General features: G+C 40.5%; 1 protein-coding gene across 7 annotated transcripts in view; it reads right to left on the reverse strand.

Annotated features, from left to right (window-relative positions):
- Nucleotides 1–7405: 7405 nt before the first annotated feature.
- iqsec2b (IQ motif and Sec7 domain ArfGEF 2b) overlaps nt 7406–21955 on the reverse strand; it is a 74052-nt gene continuing 59502 nt past the window's right edge. For 2 of the 7 annotated variants that reach the window (XM_053503692.1, XM_053503691.1), the window contains 13 exons: nt 20321–20603; nt 19691–20008; nt 18480–19504; nt 17972–18133; nt 17631–17753; nt 17337–17503; nt 16962–17101; nt 16718–16843; nt 16537–16636; nt 16267–16428; nt 13169–13366; nt 12901–12971; nt 7406–12168 (listed from right to left, as the gene is read on the reverse strand). In XM_053503692.1, the coding sequence (XP_053359667.1) occupies nt 10837–12168; nt 12901–12971; nt 13169–13366; nt 16267–16428; nt 16537–16636; nt 16718–16843; nt 16962–17101; nt 17337–17503; nt 17631–17753; nt 17972–18133; nt 18480–19504; nt 19691–20008; nt 20321–20603 (4207 nt within the window). In that variant the 3' untranslated portion in view covers nt 7406–10836. Of the gene's footprint in view, nt 12183–12900; nt 12972–13168; nt 13367–16266; nt 16429–16536; nt 16637–16717; nt 16844–16961; nt 17102–17336; nt 17504–17630; nt 17754–17971; nt 18134–18479; nt 19505–19690; nt 20009–20320; nt 20604–21015; nt 21692–21955 lie in introns of those variants that run through there. The other 5 variants (XM_053503687.1, XM_053503686.1, XM_053503685.1 and 2 more) reach the window with 5 other exon arrangements.

Below are 21955 nucleotides of genomic sequence, written 5' to 3' on the forward strand. Positions count from 1 at the left end.
TAGGTAAAGGTAGCATGTAAACAATAATAAAAATGCATTAAGCTCTACTTTTTATAAATTTATACAAATTTTAAATGTTAATACTGATGAAGAAGTTCTAGTTGTGGAAAGAGAAATAGATTTCAGGGGACATTTATGACCCAAATTTCACCTTATAGGGGATATTATGCAACATGACCATAAGTCCAGTTATACCTCTAAACAGCATTTTTTTAAATACTAGTCCAAAATGAAAAAAATTGTAAACTAAATTGTAACTCAATGGACTGTTCACTAACTCACTCACTCATTTATTGTCTATACTGCTTTATCCTGTATTCAGGGTCGCGGGGACCTGGAGCCTATCCCAGGAGGCTTAGGGCATGAGGCAGGAGTACACACTGGACAGGGGGACAATCCTTCGCAGGGCACACACACATACACACACACACACACACACTTATTGACACACTACGGGCAATTTGGGAACGTCAATCAGCTTAACTTACAAGTCTTTGGACTGTGGGAGGAAACCAAATTTCCTGGAGGAAACCCACCAAGCATGGGGAGAACATGCAAACTGCCACCACAATGGACTGTTATTTATCCCAAAGTTACTAACGTATGCGATTGATATTTGCTGTAGTCAATTGGCATGTCTGTGGTTTGCATAATAATAATAATAATAATGTAAGAAATGGCTTTAGATTTATCCTGCCACACAAGTACAATACAAGCCATTTTTTTTTTCATAAAGCATTTTTTAAATCATGTGTAACATTTAACTATCCAGTTAACAATCTAAACAGCCTCTTAGAAACAGTTTAATTAAAAAACAAACATGTTTATTTCGTCAAAGTTTCATAAAATAACAGATGCGCTAAATTATTTATCATAAGCAGCTGCGGATTTTAAAGAAAATTGTTAGCAGGCTTGTTTCAAATTAATAATCACTTACAACTGTTTAAACGTACACACTGGTACTGTGGTACTGTGATCAAGCTCCGTGTCTCCTGTGGAGTAGCGTGGGGGCGTGGTCACTCGTACAACACGGAAGTTCAGTTGACCAATAGGGGCATGTTAATGCTTTGCGCATGCATGCTGCAAAAAAAGAAAAAAGAAAAGAAAGGAAAAGCCGTGCACATGCTGAGACGCCATCACGGACGTGTTAGTTTGACAGTACGCCGGTTTCTCCAAAAAAAAAAAAAGGCATGCGAGTTTTAAAATAAAATAAAAAATAAATAAAACACCAATGCCACATTGTTTCTTTTATTAGTATAATTTTGCCGTTCATATTCAAATATGTTTCGGATTAGGCATATCTTGTGGCATTTATTTATTTGAGATATTAATTGATTAATATATTTTTTCTCACAGAAAAATATAATTAAATAATTTTCTAAACATTATGCACATATTAAGAAGACATAAAGGTTAGATTAATTCTTTAATTTATTTTTGAATTTATATGGACTTATTGCTGTAGTAGTTATAACAATTACGTTAATGTCTTTGGAAACTAGAGTGGTTGGAAGAAAACCACCCAAGGGAGGGAGAACCTACAAAGTTTACACACACAGACCCGTGGAGGGAATCGAACACTCGAACCTGGAGGTGCAAGGCTCAGGGAGAAAAAGCACAGGGAGAACATGCAAACTCCATGCACACAGAGAGAAGAATCAAACCAAGCCGGGAATCGCACCTGGATCCTGGAGGTGCAAGGCGGCAGTGCTAACCACTACAACACCGTGCCGCCCTATATACTATGCTCAAAAATAATTGAGCTTTGCTTTCCATAGGAATTGAAAGTCCTGATCTGAACAGATAATCCAAAGACAATAAAAGTTGCCTTAAACTTATGTAGAAAAGTGACATCACTTCCTGATTGACATCACGTCATACAGTAGTGTAATGGGGTTTTTTCTAGCATCCGGGGGGCGAGGTCTTCACATGCTCAAAAACCACAGAGGTTTTGTGGTGCGCCCAATTGCCAATGCCACAAGTGCTTGGGCCCCAATCATTGTTGGTTTGCCACCATGTTTGACCTCTTTAAAGAGGCTGGGAAGATGATGAAGATTGAGACCCAAAGTTGGCAGTAATGCAACCTTCTGGATTCCAACCGCCGTTAATCAACAAAGAAGACGGAGGAGAAGACCATTTTTTTTGACTGCTGTGTAATTTTTTTCCGTTATGTGTATTTCTTCACTTTTTCTCCAGTGTCCCTTTATTGAGCTTTTATTTTGTTTTTGTTCAATACTTTATAAAGTAAATTATAAAATAATTTAAACAAAACAAGATTGCAAAACTGTTAGCAAGATTAGACATTTCATTCTTGTCTAGGATTAACTAGAAATGTAGAGCTTGAAGGCGAGACTTAAATTTTTGTGCTTTCACAAGTCCTGCACAATATTTGGTATTCTTTCATTTATCTTCGATACCGCTTATCCTGTGTACAAGGGTCGCCGGGGCCCGGAGCCCATCCCAGGATACTTAGGACACGATGTGGGATATACCCTGAACAGGGTGCTAATCCACTGCATGGGACATACACACACTACAAGCAATTTGGAAATGCGAATAAACCTAACCACCATGTCTTTGGACTGTGGGAGGAAAACCACCAAGCACGGGTGCTAACCACTACGCCACCGTGACACTTTCTTATTGTACTGTATTAATAATTTCTTATTATAAGTGTCACTCTAAACTACAATTTTGTATAATTAAATTATAAATAATTATGATGATTTTTGAAATAATAAAAAAACCATGATGCAAAACTGTTATTAACTGTTTAATTGGTTGGATGCAACATGTTTTTTTGTTTGTTTGTTTTTTTAGTAGCCAGCCCGCTTGTCACCTGCACTAACAGGCAGGTGCACATAGCCTATCTTTTCTTCTATTTTTATTTGCATTTCATTTTATTTGCATACATAATTGTGGTAAGAAGTTGTTGTGAAAAAAAAAGTGCAGCAGAACTCCACATTACTGCAATGGTGGAAAAATAAACAAGAGAGCACTGAGAGTGCATGACCTAAACAGATGCATAAATAAACATTTATTAAATGCCTTGTCTTTAATTTGTTATAAAAATGTTAAAAACCTTAGTCTACACATTTCACATATTTCACTACACACTCATTCATTCTTTAATCTTCTGTACAGATTTGCGGGGTTGGGAGAAGCTGTAGCATTTCCATACACACACAATGTGATGAGAGCCAAACCTATTTCAGAGTGATGGGTGCGTCAGGGTAAGAAGGGAAAGAGCCCATCATGTATAGTGTTGACTGTACAAGCGTCTCATAGCAGTGTTATGATCTGGGGTTGCTTCAGTCGGTCAGGTCTAGGCTCAGCAATGTTATGTGGGTAAAAAATTAAGTCAGATGATGACCTGAATGTACTAAATGACCAGGAGGAGGGTTGGGCGTCGGTCCAGCAACCAAGCTCCACAAAATCTAAATTGATACAAAAACAATAAGAAAATATTCAGGAAATTTTGATCATGGTGGATTATTATGTCATGTGATGGTAATGTTCTCCGCAAGAAACATCACTAAAATTGAAACATGGAACATATGGGCCATCGCCATGCTATCGTTAACTAGAAGCGCTTCTGTGATTAAATAATCATGGCTTGCTTCACCAATGGGCACACTGGGACGACGGTCATTCAAGCTTATGCACCAATAGGCAGCATGGACGAGGTGGCAAAGGATGGTTTTTAACTGCAAACTTAGAGCTGACAGGTGAAGATTTGAGCGAGTGATTGGGGCTTAGCCGTCATCTGAGTGACACAGCAAAAGTGGCGAATGGCTTTTATCTTTCTGTGAGCACAATGGCCCGTGCATTAGGAACACTTACTTTGCACGCCAAACGAGATGGAAATCTGCGTCAGCAAAAAATGGAGATCAGCCCAACGAGATGCATGCCTATCAGGGGACGTGCACGGGTTCTGACCACCATCTGGTCAGGGCAGCTCTAAAACTCAACCTATGCAGCCAAAGGCAGCCTAAACCAAAACACCCATTTACAATTGAGAAAATTGAGGACCCCACCACCGTGGCCACCTTTACCCTGGAGCTCCAAAAACGCCTTTACCTGATTGAATCAATGGCTAATGTAGAAAACTGCTGGGCTACCATCATGGACACAATTTGGGCATGCGCACAGGACACCATCGGAAGGCGCAAAGGGACCAAAAAATAGCGCTGGATACAAAATTGGTTGTGGAAGTTAATCGCTAAGAGAAAGACCAACAAAGAAGAATCAGCGACTTGATTGCAGTGATATGCAGAGCTGCCAGAAGAACAAGAATTCCCTATTCCCTAGAGCAAAAATGTAAAGTAGTGCAATAAGAAGCTGACTGGAATGACAGTAAGACCCTTCATTGTCATTGTAACATCAAGGAACTGACTGGCCAACATACAGTAACAACTTTAATGTCCCATTTAGGGACAAGAATGGAAAAGTCCTGATCACCCAAGATGAGCAGAACAAGAAATGGATTAAAGACCTCCGGGGGACTCTGAACCAACCAATCTTGACTACCACCTACTGTACAATTTCGATACATTTGAAGACCAGGAAGAGCTTCAAATGAAAACTGATGAAATCACAATAGAAAAAGTGAAAGTTGCAAAGAACCTTAAGAGCAACAAGGCGGACTAAATTAGATACCTGTGAGATCTTGAAATATAGCGGTAAGACTATATCCAAAGAACTAACAAAGCTCTTCCAGAAGACAGGCAAAAAGGTGCAATGGTCTAGATCCCAAAGAAAGGCAACATCTCTGAATGCACCAACTGATGTGGCATCACCTTCCTCTAAGTGCTAAGGAAGACCTTCTGCACGGTCCTACTTTGGTGACTGCAAAAATCCCTCAGTCAGTGCCTGAGGGAGGAAAAAGCTGGATTTTACGGTGGAAGATCATGCAGCAAACAAATCTTCGTCCTCTGGAACATCATAGAACAATGCGTCAAACCACCGGCAAGCGCTGGCTTGTGCTCAGACTGGTGCGTCAAGACTGAGTCAGCTTACACTGATTTCTTCAAAATCATCACCAGTGTCCACCAAGGATGCATCCTCACTACTTTTCTGTGTTCCCCTCGATTATGTCATGCGGTGAGCAACAGCACGCATCGGTAATGGTATCGCCTGGAATGATTTATTGTTTGGGTGACCTCATTTTAGCCAATTACCTTTGCTATGTTGCTAAGCACAGACACAGGCGTTTTTCAGAATATATGTGGTTTTCATAAAGTTAGCAAATAAGCAGTTAAATTATCTATAGGTTACTTAATGTCAACTCGTTGGCTGCTTACTGTAGTTTGTATAAAAAATTTTACCATCCAACTCTGTCTCTAAAAACATCTATGTAATCTTATTGTTTCTAATCTACAGTCAAGTCCATAAGTATTTGAACAGTGACAATTTTCACAGAGTTTTCATAATTTGTCACCCTGATGGATTTGCAATGAACCATCGGGATGTGACTTTCAGCTTTAAGATATAAAGAGAGTGTGTACAAAATAACTGTACAGGTTGTCCCCGATATACGAACGAGTTCTGTTCCGGGAGCATGCTTGTAAGTCCAATTTGTTCTTAAGTCCAACAAAGTGAGTCTTATACGCCTTTGATATGAAGATACAATGTAAAGCATGCTAATCCACTTGACTGAAACTTTGTCACCTTTCCTAACACTAACACACACACACACACACACACACATCATGTGACTTAACTCTGTTGTCTCTGTGCCTTTAAATCGCAAGGAGAATTCTGGGCGCCATTTTGTCTCAGAGCTGTTTTTCACTTTATTGGATTGTAAATTCTGTTTTGTTTAGAATTTTCTGAAATTAGGATTATTTCCCATGAGGACAACTTTACAGGACAGCTATTTTTTATCATTGTGCTTCCTGGCTCATTTATTTAAACCCAGTGAGGCCGACCCATTTCTCCCACACCCCATGCACATAGTACAATATACCTGACTTTAGACATTTTATGCATTCATTTACACACTAAATATATTGTATATAATTGTAAGTATTGGTATATGGTGCACTGCAATGTGTATTTTCTGTACAATGAGCTACTTAACCCTAGGTAATTGAACCGAAGTAGAACCATGTATCGAAGAAAATCCTTTCATATATGCGGTTCGTGTTTAACTTGAATCTTTGTAAATCGAGGATTACCTGTAATTGTTAAACAGTAAATGTAATATTTTGGTTAAATTTAACATTTAGGTGAAAATGTTAGCTTACTATTCAAACGTGACAAGTGAAATCTACCACCGCAAGCATAAACCTGTAATAGAGGTTGTTGCGCAAAAAACTTGAAAAACATAAAACGTAAAAATTTATGCAGTTATTTTAGTTCTGCTGAGCCAAATAAGACAGGTCAGGGTAAAGAAGGGACAGCCAAAGAAAAGCCTACCACAAAGCGTAAAAAGTTTTGACAAGTCAGACTTTGAGACAAAAAGAAAGCGCAGCTTTTTGGTTTCATGGACAAAAGAATTTCTGTGTCTGGAATATGACAAGCTACATAACATAACATAACATAATCTGCCGGGTGTGTCGTGAGTTTCCCTCAATTTCTAACTCGACAAGCGCCTTTGTTACCATGCCCAGTAATTTTAGGAAAGACCCCACCAGAACCCATAAGAAATCTCTGCATCACAAGACATAGCTTTGGTGCTCAGTCTGCAGCATCTTTCCCAGAACAAACACCAATTGTAAAAAACATACTAAAAATAAACCAAACACAAGGAAGTCCTGAAAAAGCTGTTTAGAACAGCATACTACTGTATGTTGCAAAGAGTGAACTACCATTGGCAAAATTTAACAGTCTTTGCAAACTTCAAAAAGCAACGTCGAGTGGCATTTACTCATCCGTGACTTTCAGATTTAGAATCTGCCACAGACTGATTCATGTTCTACAGTTTTTATACTTTATAGAAATTTCTGTTCAATTAGAACCAAATATTTGAGTTAATGATTAAAATTTTTATAAAGTTGTTGTAATTTGTGTTTTAACATTTTTTGATTGTTTTGTTTCCTTTACAATATTATACATTAAAAATAATCTCTTTTTTTATTTGGGCTACTTAAATTTATTTTGGGCTACCAAAAACTGAAAGGTGACTGTCCGAAGGGCTACCAGGGATTTTGAAATTTTGCGAGCCCTGGTATTTGTTGCCACATTTTCCTTATACTGCATTGATATAGCATGCCATGGGAGATTATTGATGTGCAACAGCAAAACATTTATATTGACATATTACATTTTTTAAATATCCTATAATGTATTTTATGTGTTGTATTTTATTTACCAATAAGAAATAATGCAATTATAAAACGTACATTGAAATGTCCAAATATACACAAAAGAAACAAGTCACACCAGGTTTCATCCACTGCAAGGACACTTTATAACAGTTTAGAAGCAATAAATATTCACATCTCTCTGTATTGTGTTTCACACCTTCTGTACACAAATTTGTTGACTTCATATTTCATAAATTTCTAAAAGAACATTCATCTTGGTTGTGACATACAGGCCTACGTTAGAATAGGCTTACAAATTAAATATGCAATATTTAACTACACTGAATGATAAACTTTCACACAGGTGTCACATTCACACATTACACAATCAAACCTGAATAATAGTTTTGTCTTGTTCCATAAACAACATTATATCATATTATAATAGGCTATATTATGTACAAATCTGTTTATAGAACACTCTTCATTCAGTAAGTACAGCAGTCATGCAAAGGGGATGGGATATTCAGTGGGAGAAAAGTGGTCGCTCAAGTGACTGGATCCATCTGTCCAAACCTTTATGAACATATGTTTCTGGTGTGTTTTTGACCTGCTGCGATGTAGCGCCTCATATACACCGTGGACTTAACTGATGATCAAGAACTAAATTCACCTTTGATAATGAAATCAATGTTGAATTATTTATATTCTTGCTAAAAAAAAAAAGGAAGTAAATCCTCCATTAAAAAAAAAGATGCAAATTCTGAATTGCACAAACTTCAAAAGAACCAAATGCTGAAAAAAAGATGAATAAATACCAGAACAAAGTCTGCAACATTCTGTAAAACACTTGTAAAAGCAAGTGTTATTGTCCATAAAATCCACCAATCACATTTCAGCACTCTCTCAAGTTAACTATGGTTCGATTTATATACACCATGGATTTATATATTACTTTGTCATATTTATAATATACGTATCATTTGATGACATAAATACTTGTAATAATAATGGCAATATTAATAATAATCAACAAAAACAAATAATATCCATAGTAAATAAAGGAAAACAACCTGCAAAATGGTGAAAGCATCAATACAACCTTGTGGAATGCATTTCAATTGCATTACAACATACAGGCGTTTCAGTCCAGCAAAAGGAAAGAGGAACAGTGAGAGCAGTGCGTCCTGGTGCACTTCTGACAGGCGACAGTGACTACCTTTCACAAGTTCCTGAACTGGATTCATTCAGTCAGCCATTATTTCCACTCACATACATGGGATTGTGGCAGTAAATCAAGGCGCTTACTGAAAGTCTCTGATAAAAATTACGTGCCGTTTCAGATCTTTTTACAAAACTTTGACTAGCTTCATTTGCTAGCCCATTTCTCAGTTTCATTATTAACAGTAATAAATTAAACAGACAATTAATTGTCCCAGATCTCTTCGTAGTAAACTTCATGTTTTCATAGTAACTCTTTTAACTTTCTCTAACTACAATGTCCCTGGCAGTTTACCATTTATTTTAAGCACTCGCAAAATATTAGTGCCACCTCTAGCAAACTGCCTAGATAACTGATCATTTAGCAAAGTATCATCATTGATATTATTAGTATGATTTTTATCATTGTTTTTTATTATGATTGACAACTGAAATATTTTTTCACGCAAGGAAAATCAAGCTTTTTGGCTGTAAAAGGTGCAATCATTAAACTCACGTCTTCAAGCATGTGTAAAGTAATTAAACTTCCAATAATCACGTGAAAATTCAAGCCCTTTAGAATACTTATTTAATAACAGGCATACAAGAATGTTTATACTTTTCCATAAATAAAAAAAAAAGAAGATGGTGCAAATTTAATGAGAGTAGATGGTAATGTAGATGCTGCCAGCAGGAAGCGTAATAGTGCGTGATATTGTAATATAGTTGTAATTAAGTTGCAATGTCATTCACCCAAAAAACAGTATCGGGACAATGTTGTTTTTGAAACAGTTCAAAATACTTTGATAAAATGATGTTGAGATAACGTTGAATAAATTACCCCAATGCAATGTCAAAAAAACAGAATATCAACATTTACTTTATGGCAATTTATTCTGCTGCACGTCCGACTGTACACGCATCCGTGGTCCTTTATGTTTATATGTTTACTGACGAACACTACAGCCTCTCTGAAATAAATCTCATGCCTCTTGCACACAAATTGCTCGCATTTATTTCAAAAATGTATTCGTAATTTTATTTCAAAAGTATTACCTCGAAGTGTGTCATGGCTTCCAAAAACAGCAAAATGGTGCTAGTGATAGCAGCAGGAATAGGCAAAAAAGTTGAAATGAAACAAAAGGGTTACTAAAAACATGAAAGTGATCGATATTGCTCATGATTTAGGCATGTCACACTCTTACACAGCACCTACTGTACTTTGCGGTATTCTATATAACTTTGCAATGTATCTGCAAAGTCCAAAAAGGATTACTGATTATCTGATTTTATAAAACGTATCGATATGTACATCCTGACATGCTTATACTGCCGATGATAGCTGTTTGATTTTATAAAAGAAGAAGAAAATAAACTATCGTGAACTATTGTGAAGGATGCATCTTAGTTGAGAGACAACAATAAATGTCTAATTGAGTGTGTTAGGGCCATTTAGTACATTGGTCCAATATCAATTCATCAAAGAAAGTCTAACTTTCAAAAACAACCTAATACCAACATTGTTCCAATTGTTAAAACCAACATTGTTCCATACATTGACAATTTAACATAGACACAATCAAAACGCTCCTGCTGGGTTAGCACTGGGGTTGAAACAATCACCTCTCTAACTCAAACAGTTTACGATTTGTCAAGGTCAGATCTATAAATAAATGAACGAAGCTTTAAATCTGACTTGCAACATTAAAAATGGTACATTAGTCATGTTTCTTTATGCTGTTTAAATATGCCTGTCTTATGAGTCAATATTTATACAGGAGAAGAGCAAAACTCACTATAAGCTGAACATCTAGTAATCAATGGTTAGTATAACTGATTATTGCGTATATTTTATGTGTCTGCTAAGCTAGAGCTTAAAACACATTCCACACATTCTTTCACTGAGAATGGATTTACACTGTATGTCCAGTAAATGATAGAGACTCGTTCATTGTAGGTCTACCTGATCTACAGGGTCTACAGACCGAGACAAGCTCTTCATGTTTCTTCATGCACTGACTCTGAGAATGCATCCTCTTATGGCTATAGGCAGTTTATTCACTCCCTGTGCATACTTAGTCAGGGTTGGAGTGCAATTAAGTCTATGCATGCCCATGAGTTTAATACCTGGTTGCATTTTATTTCTATTATGTGCTATGGCTAAAATTTTGATGTATAATTGAAGAAAGAGAGGAAAACAAAGGAATTAATTGCTTGTCAATAAGTCAGTAACTTACACATTTTCAGTTAAAGTCAGTTGTGCTTCTTTTTTTTATCATTTCTGAGATTTGATCCACTGTATGATGACAGACCCTGTTATGAAGTGCATTTTTAAATGTGCTTATCGTGTATATACGAAACAACATTTCCCATGTCCTATCTCACTTTATACTTGTGGGAAGCGCAAATGAAAGTAACAGAGTCTCAGTAGGTTGCGTTTCCTCTTGCTGCCCTCTGTCCTGGTCCGACTTCCGCCCATGTCTTCCAATCTCTCTGCTGTTCCTCCTCCCACCACCAGGGGACCTCGTAGAGAGCCCCAGGAGCGCACCTTTCCCTTACCCCTGCTCATACTACCGTGCTGATCCGGCTGGCAGGCTTGGATTTGACCCGGTCGGCCGTGCCAGTCTGACCTGGCGATGGTGCCGTGACCTGTGGCGGTGGCGGGGCGGGGTGCGAGGGGGGGGGGAGAGGGGAGAGAGGCGTAAGAGGGGTAAGGGGGGTGGAAGGGGGGGGTAAAGGGGAGTGGAGGGGGGGAGGTGGGATGGAGGAAAGCGGAGGATACGGGGGCGGATACGGGGCGGCCGGCGACGCGTGCTGGGCCGCGGCGGGCTGAGCGGAGGGTGGAAGGGGTGGCGGAGTGGGCGCTGGAAAGGGTGGCGGTGGGCTGGCGAACACGAAGTGTGGCGGATGGGCAGGGTGGGGCGTATGCCCGTGGGAGTGTGCGTGTTGGTGCGGGTGTGGTTGTGAGTGTGACAGCGCTAACGGCGTTTTGGCCACAACGGCGCCCCCTCTGACCGAGTGTGTGAGCGGTGCGTGGCAAAGGGTAAACGATGGGAGTTGGGATAGTGGGGAGTGAGGAGAAAGGGGGGGAGGGGGGACGCACGTCGAGCCCCCATTGCCCGAATTCCCGAAGCGAGCCTGAAAAACATGTTGGGAGAGCGGTGGCAGATAGGGTGAAGAGTTGTGGGTTGGTCGGCGTGGTAGTGTGACTCGCTGTAGTGTGGCATGCTGGCGCTGTGGACCACCGTGTTGGCAACGTTGGTGCGGGTGGCAGTACGGTGGTGGCGGGTGCCCAGCCATGCCTGCACCCATAGTGTGGCAGTACTGGATCTTGGATGTGCCAATGGACTCTTGAGGGCACAGGGGCAAAGGGGAAAGAGGCGGTGGTAGTGCTGGCACCGTAGGGGCGGGGTAAGGTGGCCCCGGCGGGATGATGGGGCCTGGTGCTTTGGCCCGTTTCGTCCCAAACAGTGATCCCAGGAACGATGTGGCGCTGGTCGTTGTTCCACTGGTTGCACCTCTCTCGCTGCTGCTGCTGCTGCTGGAGGCTGGAGGTACAGTGCCAGGAGGCGCGGGCGCCGTGGTGTGTTGCTGCCCCGGCCCACCCCCCACCCCCACTCCGGGGCTCAGGATGGGGCGGTGAGGCCGGTACTCTTCGGTTCCATAGCAGCTCGATAGCACAGTGGCTACTGGGTAACGCTGGTGAGGCTGTGGACTGCTAATGATGGAACCCTAAGACAAAGAGAGTGGGGGGAGAGGAGGAGATGGCAGGACAGCAAGAGGAGGAGACACAGAGGGGAGGAGGGAGATGTGAGGAAACAGAGACCACAGATAGAAGTGCAAGTGCAAACATACAAGAGCAAGGTGGTTTTGGGAAGCATAGAAGAAATATGGAAGAAAGAAAAAGACAACAGGATACAGAGTATGACAGTTTTGTAAGACAGGGGAGGGGGAAATGGGTGAGTTGATTAGAGTCATGGAACAACTTTACTTCTGTATCAGACATTAATACAATAAAGTGATGCAGATGCTGGGTCACACAGAGTTAAAACCGATGAAGCACCATCTACTCAACATGCCTATTCATGCAGGCAGACCACATACCAAAACAAACTCCACCACAAATAAAATGACAACAACAAGATCCAATATGCAACGGCTCACTCAGTCTCAGATTCAATGGCTGACATCTTTTTAATTTCTTCCAAGCCAGTGTATAGTAAATCAGCATTTTGATGCACTAGCAGGGAACATATCGGCATGCACACAGGCATGAAATACAGATGCAAATTTATGACTCTGGGTGTTTGGGGGACAGAGACCCGTGCGAGGCTGAGCCGCATGTTTTTTTTTTTTTTTTTCAAGGTGGGGTTCTTGGGGAAGACATGCGAGGTGGGTGAGGTGGTCACTTTGGTGATGGATTTTTTGGGCGAAAGCTAAAGATACAGACCTCTGCTCCACTCAGACTTACTTCCATTGTACTGTCAAGGGAACCAACGCTGTTTCTTCGACCGCGTTTCCCTGCATCCAATTAGGACATGTCAAGGGCCATCACAACCAGTGTGTGTGTGTGTACTGTTGTAAATGTGAGTGGGATGGTATTTACTTGTGTTTATATTATCTTACTGCAGTAATACATAGTATATCAATGATTTAATTAGAGTAGTATGCTTCCGATTATTAGCGTGAGCCCATGTGTGTATTTGTGTGCTTCCTACCTGAATCAGACAGGTCCCTAAGTGAGGAGCTAAGAGCAGTGCGTTTCAAGCCTTCACTGGGTGAATAGTTGTCGTCCAAACTAGATCTTCCAATGCTTCCATTGACTACTTCATTCTTGACTCCGCCCACCCCTCCACCCACCACAGTGCTGCTAAGAAGGCTGGGCCGCATGACGCCTTTTTGCTTCTCGAGCTCCGCTGCAGGAAAAAAGGACGTCATATTTAATCAGGTGTGCCCTACAGGTGACCTTTGCCTGCACAGTGCCTTCAGAAAGTATACTTCTCCTTCAGATATTTTGTATATTAATTCTCAAATTTGTATATATTATAATGGTTTTTTTTTCTGCACCTTTTGGATTGACATTCTACAGAAATAAAATAAAACTAGACACACTTCCTGGAAAAATTGCAAAGCAGGGGCGAAAATGACTCATTCATATTTCCTACAGAGCCTTTCATATGAGCACCAGTTCTGTGTGTGTACCCACATAGTTTGTGTGTGTGTGTGTGTGTGTGTGTGTGTGTACAGTGAGTGGAGGTGGACATGGTTTTGTTGCGTTTCTATAGCAACACCCCCCCCCCCCACCAGCTGCTCTAAGAGTGTAAAAAAAAATAGACCAACTTGATTTTTATTTTTATTTTCCTTTCATGTTTCATATAATAATAGTGCTTTTAGAATTACCTTAGAATTCTTTACATATTTATTGCTAAACTGGTTAAGTATTCACAATTGAGAATCAATACTTGATCCTTTTGAAACATCTATATTTCTCTGTTGTCTTTATGAGCTTCACACATTTTAATTTTGCCATTTTCTCCTATTCATCAGTTAAAATTTGGACTTTGACTTGGTATGTTATAACGCAGGTACTTTACATTGAATTAATATTCTGTTTTTGACATCATTTTATAATTTTAAACTTTAAATGATTTTATACACCTAGGTGCTAATTCGATCTTTTGCAAAACATCACAATTTCATAAATATCCTGATTTGATATTACATTTCTTTATAGTTTTGTTACAATTTTAAGACCTTGAACCTTGCCATAACTTGAAAGTTTTATATCTCAGATTTGTTTAACATCTTCACAACTGAATTGAATATGAATTAAATGTAGCCTGTTCCTTATATTAGATATTTAATATAATTTTTTAAAGCTGAAAAACAGCCAACTCCTGTTAAAGCTAATTGACATATAATTAGATCTCTATTATAAATGTAATTAATACTTTAAAAAATATATTTTGGAAATAATGTGGGGATAAAAAAATCGACAAATAAAGGAATCACAAAAATAACTATTCACACATCCATTTTGTACATTATATATTCAGTATATATATATATATATATTATAATAGGACATATATATATATATATATATATATATATATATATATTCATTATATATATCTGTGGGGGTTGGACAATTAAACTGAAACACTGGCCAATTTACTTTTGGAGGTTTCATGGCCAAATTTGACCAGACTGGTGGCCAATCTTCATTGATTACACATTCCACCAGTAAAAGCAGAGTGTGAAGGTTTTTTGCTTAAAATATTGCAATGCACATAATATTATGGGTGACATATCAGAGTTCAAAAGGGGACAATTGTTGGTGCGCGTCTCGCTGGAGCATCTGTGACCAAGACAGCAAGTCTTTGTGATGTATCAAGAGCCACAGTATCCAGGGTAATGTCAGCATACCACCAAGAAAAACGAACCACATCCAAGAGGAGTAATTGTGGACGCAAGAGGAAGCTGTCTGAAAGGGATATCCGGGAAGTCCAGGAAGGGAAGTCAAGAACACCGGTAAGGAGGTAGGTTTATCAAACGACTGGTAACGCTCATAAACAGAAAGGCCACAGTAGTGGTTTCCGGACAACTTTGTAAGATTCTTAGAACTGATGAAGCCAAAATGAACTTAGAATAAGATTAAGAATGATGGGAAGAACAAAGAAGAATGATGGGAACAAATGATAATCCAAAGCATATCACTTCATCTGTTAAACATGGTTGAGGCAGTGTAATAGCATAAGTGTGTATGGCTGCCAATAGAACTAGGTCACTGAAGTTTATTGATATCCTGACTGCTGATGAACTCTGAAGTATGTAGAACTATACTCTTTGCTCAGATTCAGCCAAATGCCACTTCAAGATGTCACTTCATACTGCAGATGAATAATGACCCAAAGCATACAGTGAAAGGTACACAAGGCAAAGAAATAGGAGGCACTGGCCAAGTCAGTCACCTGATCTCAACCCAAGAGGATTGAGGATGGTTTTCACTTACTGAAAACAAAACTTAAGGCTAAAAAGACGCACAAACAGGCAGCAGCCGAAGACAGCTGCGGTAAAGACCTGACCAAGCATCCTGAGGGAGGAAAGATTCCAGACTTCAGGCAGATCATTGACTACGAATGATTTTTATCCAAGTATTAATGTCAATCCTAAGGTTTGTAATTATGTTAGTTTGTTCCATTTCGTTCCATTTGTAAGACCGCCCAAAAAGGATATGTGTGTATGAAAAAGGCTGTAATTGATGAATGGTTAATGCCACCCTTTGTATACATGTAATATCTGTGACAACTCCTTAAAATTTAACATCTGTAAGGTCAATTTATATACATTTATTTAAAAGGTTTGCAAAAAGCAAAACTGTGTTAAAAGGAATTTTTCCCCCATAATATTTCTTTTGTATTAGAAAATGTTAGTGGTGTTTGTATATGGAGATCCTTATGTGAGTCTATATGCTGTTGTTGGTCTTTTGTTCCTGACGCAACCCTCCCATTTTATCCAGGCTTGGGGCCGGCACTGCATCCAGTGCCTGGGGGGCGGTTTGGCCACTGGCTGTATAAAACTAAGCAAATTCCATCCTAAATATTTACTTAATGTAGCACTGCTGGATTTGAAAGACAGAATAAACACATTGGGATACTTTTGATGTGCTAATAAATAGCTGGTTTCATATAACGGTAGCTTTACCATTTACTACATCTTAATTTACGGCTCATATATATCCACCTTACAGTGTTCAGAAATCATGTGGAAGATGTACTTCACTCAAGTAACCAACAGAGGGAGCTATACTCACATTCAACTCTGTATTTCTCCATCTCCTGCACCTCAGCAATGCTCTCTCTCAGATCACTGACGAAGCGTGTGCGGTCCGGCTGACTTGGTGCATTGAACACAATTAGCACCTTACGTTCACCGCCTGGGATTGCTGATGTTAGCCTGACACCATGAGGGTAGTCTAAGAAAGAAATAAAGCAGAATATAAACATTCTCAGCTATGCTTAATTTTGAATGTTGTATGGAAACCACACAAAAACTACAAAACATGCAGATGTGCAAATCTTACAGGAGTTTTGAAACATGTGAACTTGCATCTCCACCAGAGGGAATGACTGCCGGAAACTGTATGTCACAGATGTTTTCTTCTTCTGGAAGATCTTTGTTACCTATCAGATGGTGAATATATAAATAAGGTCTAGCCTTCATATGTGAAAAACTAATGAGTTGGCTGTTTTTGAGAAGCGTACCACCAAAAGGTCGTTGAAGAGGAACACCTCTCTCTGGTGAACACCAGTGCGCTGTGGTCGGTTGGGGTCGGGCACCTCATAAAGCTGGCAGCAGCACACCAGCCTGCGGTGGGGAAGAGACAGGACCTGCAGAACGAGTAGAGTACAACAAGTTCAGCAACATTAACTTTGACAGTGCATCTTCACCAGAAACTGGAATGCATTTACAATAAATCATAAAAAAAGAAAAGAAATATACACGCACTGGTTTCTTGCCCACGATGACTCTCTCCACAGCCTGGACCTGGGAGACATGGTCATCATTGGTCCTCAGTTCCCACTTCTGAATGCGCTGGTAGATCCCCACCAATAGGTCACGTGGGATATCCTGTCCATTGTCTACTCCTGAAGTACATGGTACACTTACCATTAGAACTGTCCATAAACATTTATTATTAAGCATTTTTTAAACTGACTACAAATCTTGGGTTGTTTTTGAACTTTGCCTTATCTAGTAATTTTAATATAGCTAATATAGCTGAAATAAGCTGATATGATTCACAAGCACATTATGGACTAAAAACAGTATGAGTCTGTAAGTGTGTACTACACGCATTTGCAAATATGACAAAAATGTCACCTCTCAGGTTCTTAATAAAATCATCCAACTTCATCTTCCTGTCTGGTTTGACACTCGGGCTGTACATGTCTGTGTTGAGGAGGATGATGGCAAAAGCAAGGATGAAGATAGTGTCAGGATTCTGGAACTGTCGCACCAGTGCAGGGTTACACACACAGTATCTCTGACTGAGGGGGAAAAGATTTGAAACAAACAAAGATTTTTTAAATATTCTACAGTCTTACACGCAAGCACTAATACTGTAGTTCTTACTTATTGATGCAAAACAGATAGCAAACAAAAAAAAAAAAAGACCTGAAAGCCTCAATAAGTCGTTCCACTTTTTGGGCCTCTCCTTGCACTTTGATCTGGGCTTGAAATTTCCGTAGAGCATCATCTAGATCCATTCCGGAAAAGTCCATCTCATCAACCACACAGCTAAAATATGGATAAACAACATGGATTAATTTTTATAGCCATTTATTTTGTATTTCCTGCATGCTTTTTATAATAAGTCTTGATGTAAACTATTAAAAATTATTAACAATGTTTGGTGACTGACTGAATAGAATGTAAACCTCAGTGTTCTTTAAGGTCTTTAGCTTTATTTCTTCATAATTATGTTATTGGAGAACTTTTGCAGAACATTTACTGACTCGAGTACATCCTTGTTGAACTGCTTCTGTCGGTTGCCCAAGAACTCCCCAATCATCTGTCGGCTTAGGCCTTTCCTCTCTAGAATAAAACGGGCAATGCCAACAGGCGTGTCTGACACAAAGCCCCGCTCGATCAGGTATTGAATGCCCTTCTCTGGTTTCCTGTAGTTAAGAGAGATACAGTTCAATGAGGAAGAAGAAAAAATATTGCATTTGTTCAGATAGTAGTACGTATGTGGTTAGTAAACATAAAGTGAGTCTAATATATTGGGATATCAAATACTTATGCATTTCAACAATTTTCTCATAGCCATTTAACAAAGAAACTTATTGTAGTGTTAAGTATATATATATTTTTTCTTGAAATAATATTATCATTTAGGATATTGCATTTAAAAGTTTATTAATTTTGCCTCTAATAACAATCCTAAAAAAGTTTAATTCTGATAAATCACTTTGTTGAATTGAAATCCCTGAAAAATCCCATAGTTCTGTACATTGTGCTCACTTGTTGAAAAGGTTGAGTCCAATGCGATACTGCCTTCTCTGTGCCACATCATTGTTGAAAGCAGGAGAGTCCCAACTGTGGCGGCTTTCCCTCTGGTATGTCTGCTTGCCCAGAGGCGGCAGTGGTTCCCGCAGGCTGTCCCTGGACGATGAGCCAGAGCTGCAGTTAATGGTCTCGTTGGAGTTTGTGGTGGAGTTTAGAGAGTCATTATCACCATCTGAGCAACACTGCTGATCCAAGCCTCCGGAAGGCAGTTGTGCGGAAGAAGATGATGAGAGTGGAGTAGTGGGGGGCTGCTGGGGGGAGGAGGAAGATGATGGAGTGTCAGGATACTGGTGATGATGATGGTGGTGATGATGGTGGTGGTGGTGGGTCACATGTTGCGGGAGGTGTGGTGCTGTTGGGCGACTGGCTGGACGGGCTTGGCCTTGCGCTTTGGCATTGGGATTGTGCTTTAGTGTGCCCTGAGGGGAACCCCCACTTGAGTCCTGCTCATACACCAGCTGCCGGCCTAGGGAACCCCTGTCTGAACGGTCACTCATATCCACCGAACTGTCACTGGGTGGCTCTATTGTGAGCAGAGGCAAATGTGCCCCTCGGAGGCGATAATCTCTGCACTCTGTACACGGCGTGCTGCGCCTGCTATTGCTGCTCCCACCTCCCTCGGTATCCCTGCTGTCCTCTCGGCCACCAACCCCGCTCGTCATACCCCCCCAGAATTCGGTGTCTGTGCTGCTTGGTGCCCGGTCTAATGACAGGGGTGATGAGGGCAAACCATCATCCATGTAGAGAGTGACATCGCTGTATGATGTAGCCGTGCTATCCTCATGCATGCTCAGACCACCTCCTGTGCTGCCTCGCTCCCGCTCAGCCAGGCCCCGACGGAGAGATGGGTGACTGTTGCTGCTCCAGATGCACTCACCAAAGTCGTCTACAGCACCACTATCCCCAAGGCCATCCTGGGAGTCGTCTCTACCTGGACGGCATGCTAGTGCATCATCAATGGAATCAGCCAGAGACTTCACCTAAAGTTGAAAACAACAATGCATCAACTGTATGAGTTAGGATCATTAAAGGTTTATCATGCCAAATATATGAAGATTACCCCTGAATGCCTATGTTAAACGTATCCTTTATGCTCCAACCAGAACAGTTAAACTATACCATAACTCTGTTTGTCGAAGTTTATTACTGCTAGATGGTACCTTTACCTGTTTAGAAAAGGAATCCTCTAAATGAGTATATTCTGTTTGTGCAGGTGACTCAGGCTCCAGGTCGGGTGAATGTGGGGGGCCCATGCCAGGGCTGTGGCAGGACTGGGGCTGAGGCTGTGGCTGGCGCTCGTCAAATGAGTACTGCATGCGCATGTTGGACAGGATGATTCGCCGTGTCATACGGCTCTCGGAAGCTGAGCTGCGCAGGCGCTCAAAGTTCTTGTTCATGCGATACTGCCGGAAGGCAGTCTGAATGGTCCGTGCTGCTCGTCTGCTTAGAAAGTAGCCACCGTATTTCCTCTCCAGCATCTCCACCTGGAAAATGCGATAAGGGTTTTTCAATTCTACATTAATCAGACTACAAAAGATCAACTCGTCAAGCCCAAGGTGCTGTACAAAAGGTCACATGCATACGCAAATTCCTGTCTAGCTGATTCTGGAATGATAAAATCATCTTGAATATAGTAAAGAAGGTCTGGAGAAGAATCTGAAAAATGACTGCGATCTAGTATGTTTTTTTTTTTTGCATTGCATTCTCACCAAGGTTTATCAGAACCTCATTAATGATGGTGAAAATGCACCACTAAACACCATGATAGTTTTAAACAGATGACATCATGACTGTACCTTCTTGTCCTGGAGGTCAGTTGAAAGCTCATAGCTGTCAGAAAGAGCTTTGCACCTCTTGTTCTCCTCTTCCTCCTGTTTGCGCAAGGCCAGACTAGCCGGCTGGTTACGGGTGCGCTGAGCCCAGGTGAGGCAAGCTGGGCTTGGGGGGCCCACAACTGGCCCCCGGGAGCCTGGAGGGCCACAGCTTCCTTCCCGGTAGCAGTCAGAGCGATGTTGATAAGGGGATTTACTGCTGTCTGAGAAGGGGTTTGACTCCGGAGCGCGAGTCTCGTCATCAACACTGCAATTGTTAAGAGACAAAGAATACAAAAGGGGATTTAAATTGTGCAGCGGCATAAAGACATGATAAAAATCATCAGCTCGGGCAATTCAGCACACCAATATCCTTTGAACACAACATTGCCATTTCAGAAGTAGATAATCAGACACTGCCAAGAGCTAGCTCAGAAATGAACAATCATTACTGCCCCAGAAATACTTCTTATTCTGTGTTCAACAATTTTAATTGTCATGATGCTTGTCAATACTATATTCATTTTATAAACAAGAACATGACTGTATTATTTTATTTGTGGTCGAACCTTATTCTTCTTCTTGCCATAAATTGAATAAAAACTCAATTCATTTAAATAAAAACTGTACTACAGGTCCTTTTTGAGTTTGCCATAAAATTGCTTTGAACAGAAACTCACTTGTGGGCTTCATCCCCCCGGAGCATGTCTTCTTTCCTGCTGGGTAACACCGATGGATTCATAAGTACAAACAGTCGTAAAAACGCAACACAAAATGACCACACGCCCGCTATCCGGTTAATTCATTAACAACTCCCTAACATACCACATAACTTATGACACAATTATGACTCACAAAGTCCTCTTATCTAGGAATAATGTGAGTGTGTAGGCAGTCACTGTTTCTCCAGTGCCACTGCCCATGTCAGGTTTGCAACAGGAAATGTTGCAGCATGTGACTGCAGGGAGTGACACATATTTCCAGCAATGTGGATCTAAAAGCCTGATCAAGCCTGTGTCGTTTCCTCCTACAAGTTCCTGCACTTATCCAGTAAATGTGCTTCCCTTTAAACTACACTAGTACATGTCCAGTGCTGGATTATGCTATTATGTACTGTATCTTATCTCTCCAATATGTTAATACAAATAATATCCAAACACACAATTCAGCATCACTTAGCCACAAGAATTTAACACCAAAACAGGAAGACAATGACAGTAAACAATTGTGGTTTCATCCTCGCAGTGCAAAAGGAAGTAATACATTACAACTACAGTAGATACAGTAACTTGCTCCACAGCCATAGACGGACCAGCTCACATACAAACACACACGCATACACACACACACACATCCATTTAGTGAGCAAGCACTGGACCTCCCTTGGAGAAATCCCGTGTTCAATAATCCACCAAGGCTCTATGAGTTTGTGGCTTTGGATCGACTCGGCTGTTATGAAGAAAGTCAGGAGGTCACCACCACCACCTGGTCACATGTCCATGTACCTCCCTTGCTCCCTCCTTTCTTCCCTCCTTCCTTGCTTCCTTCGAACTATTCCAAATACATGAAATGCACTGGAGAAATGTGCCTGCATAAATGTCCTTATCAATAAGTGGTACT

The sequence above is a fragment of the Clarias gariepinus genome, chromosome 9 (genome assembly GCF_024256425.1).
Source record: "Clarias gariepinus isolate MV-2021 ecotype Netherlands chromosome 9, CGAR_prim_01v2, whole genome shotgun sequence".
Classification (NCBI taxonomy): domain Eukaryota; kingdom Metazoa; phylum Chordata; class Actinopteri; order Siluriformes; family Clariidae; genus Clarias; species Clarias gariepinus.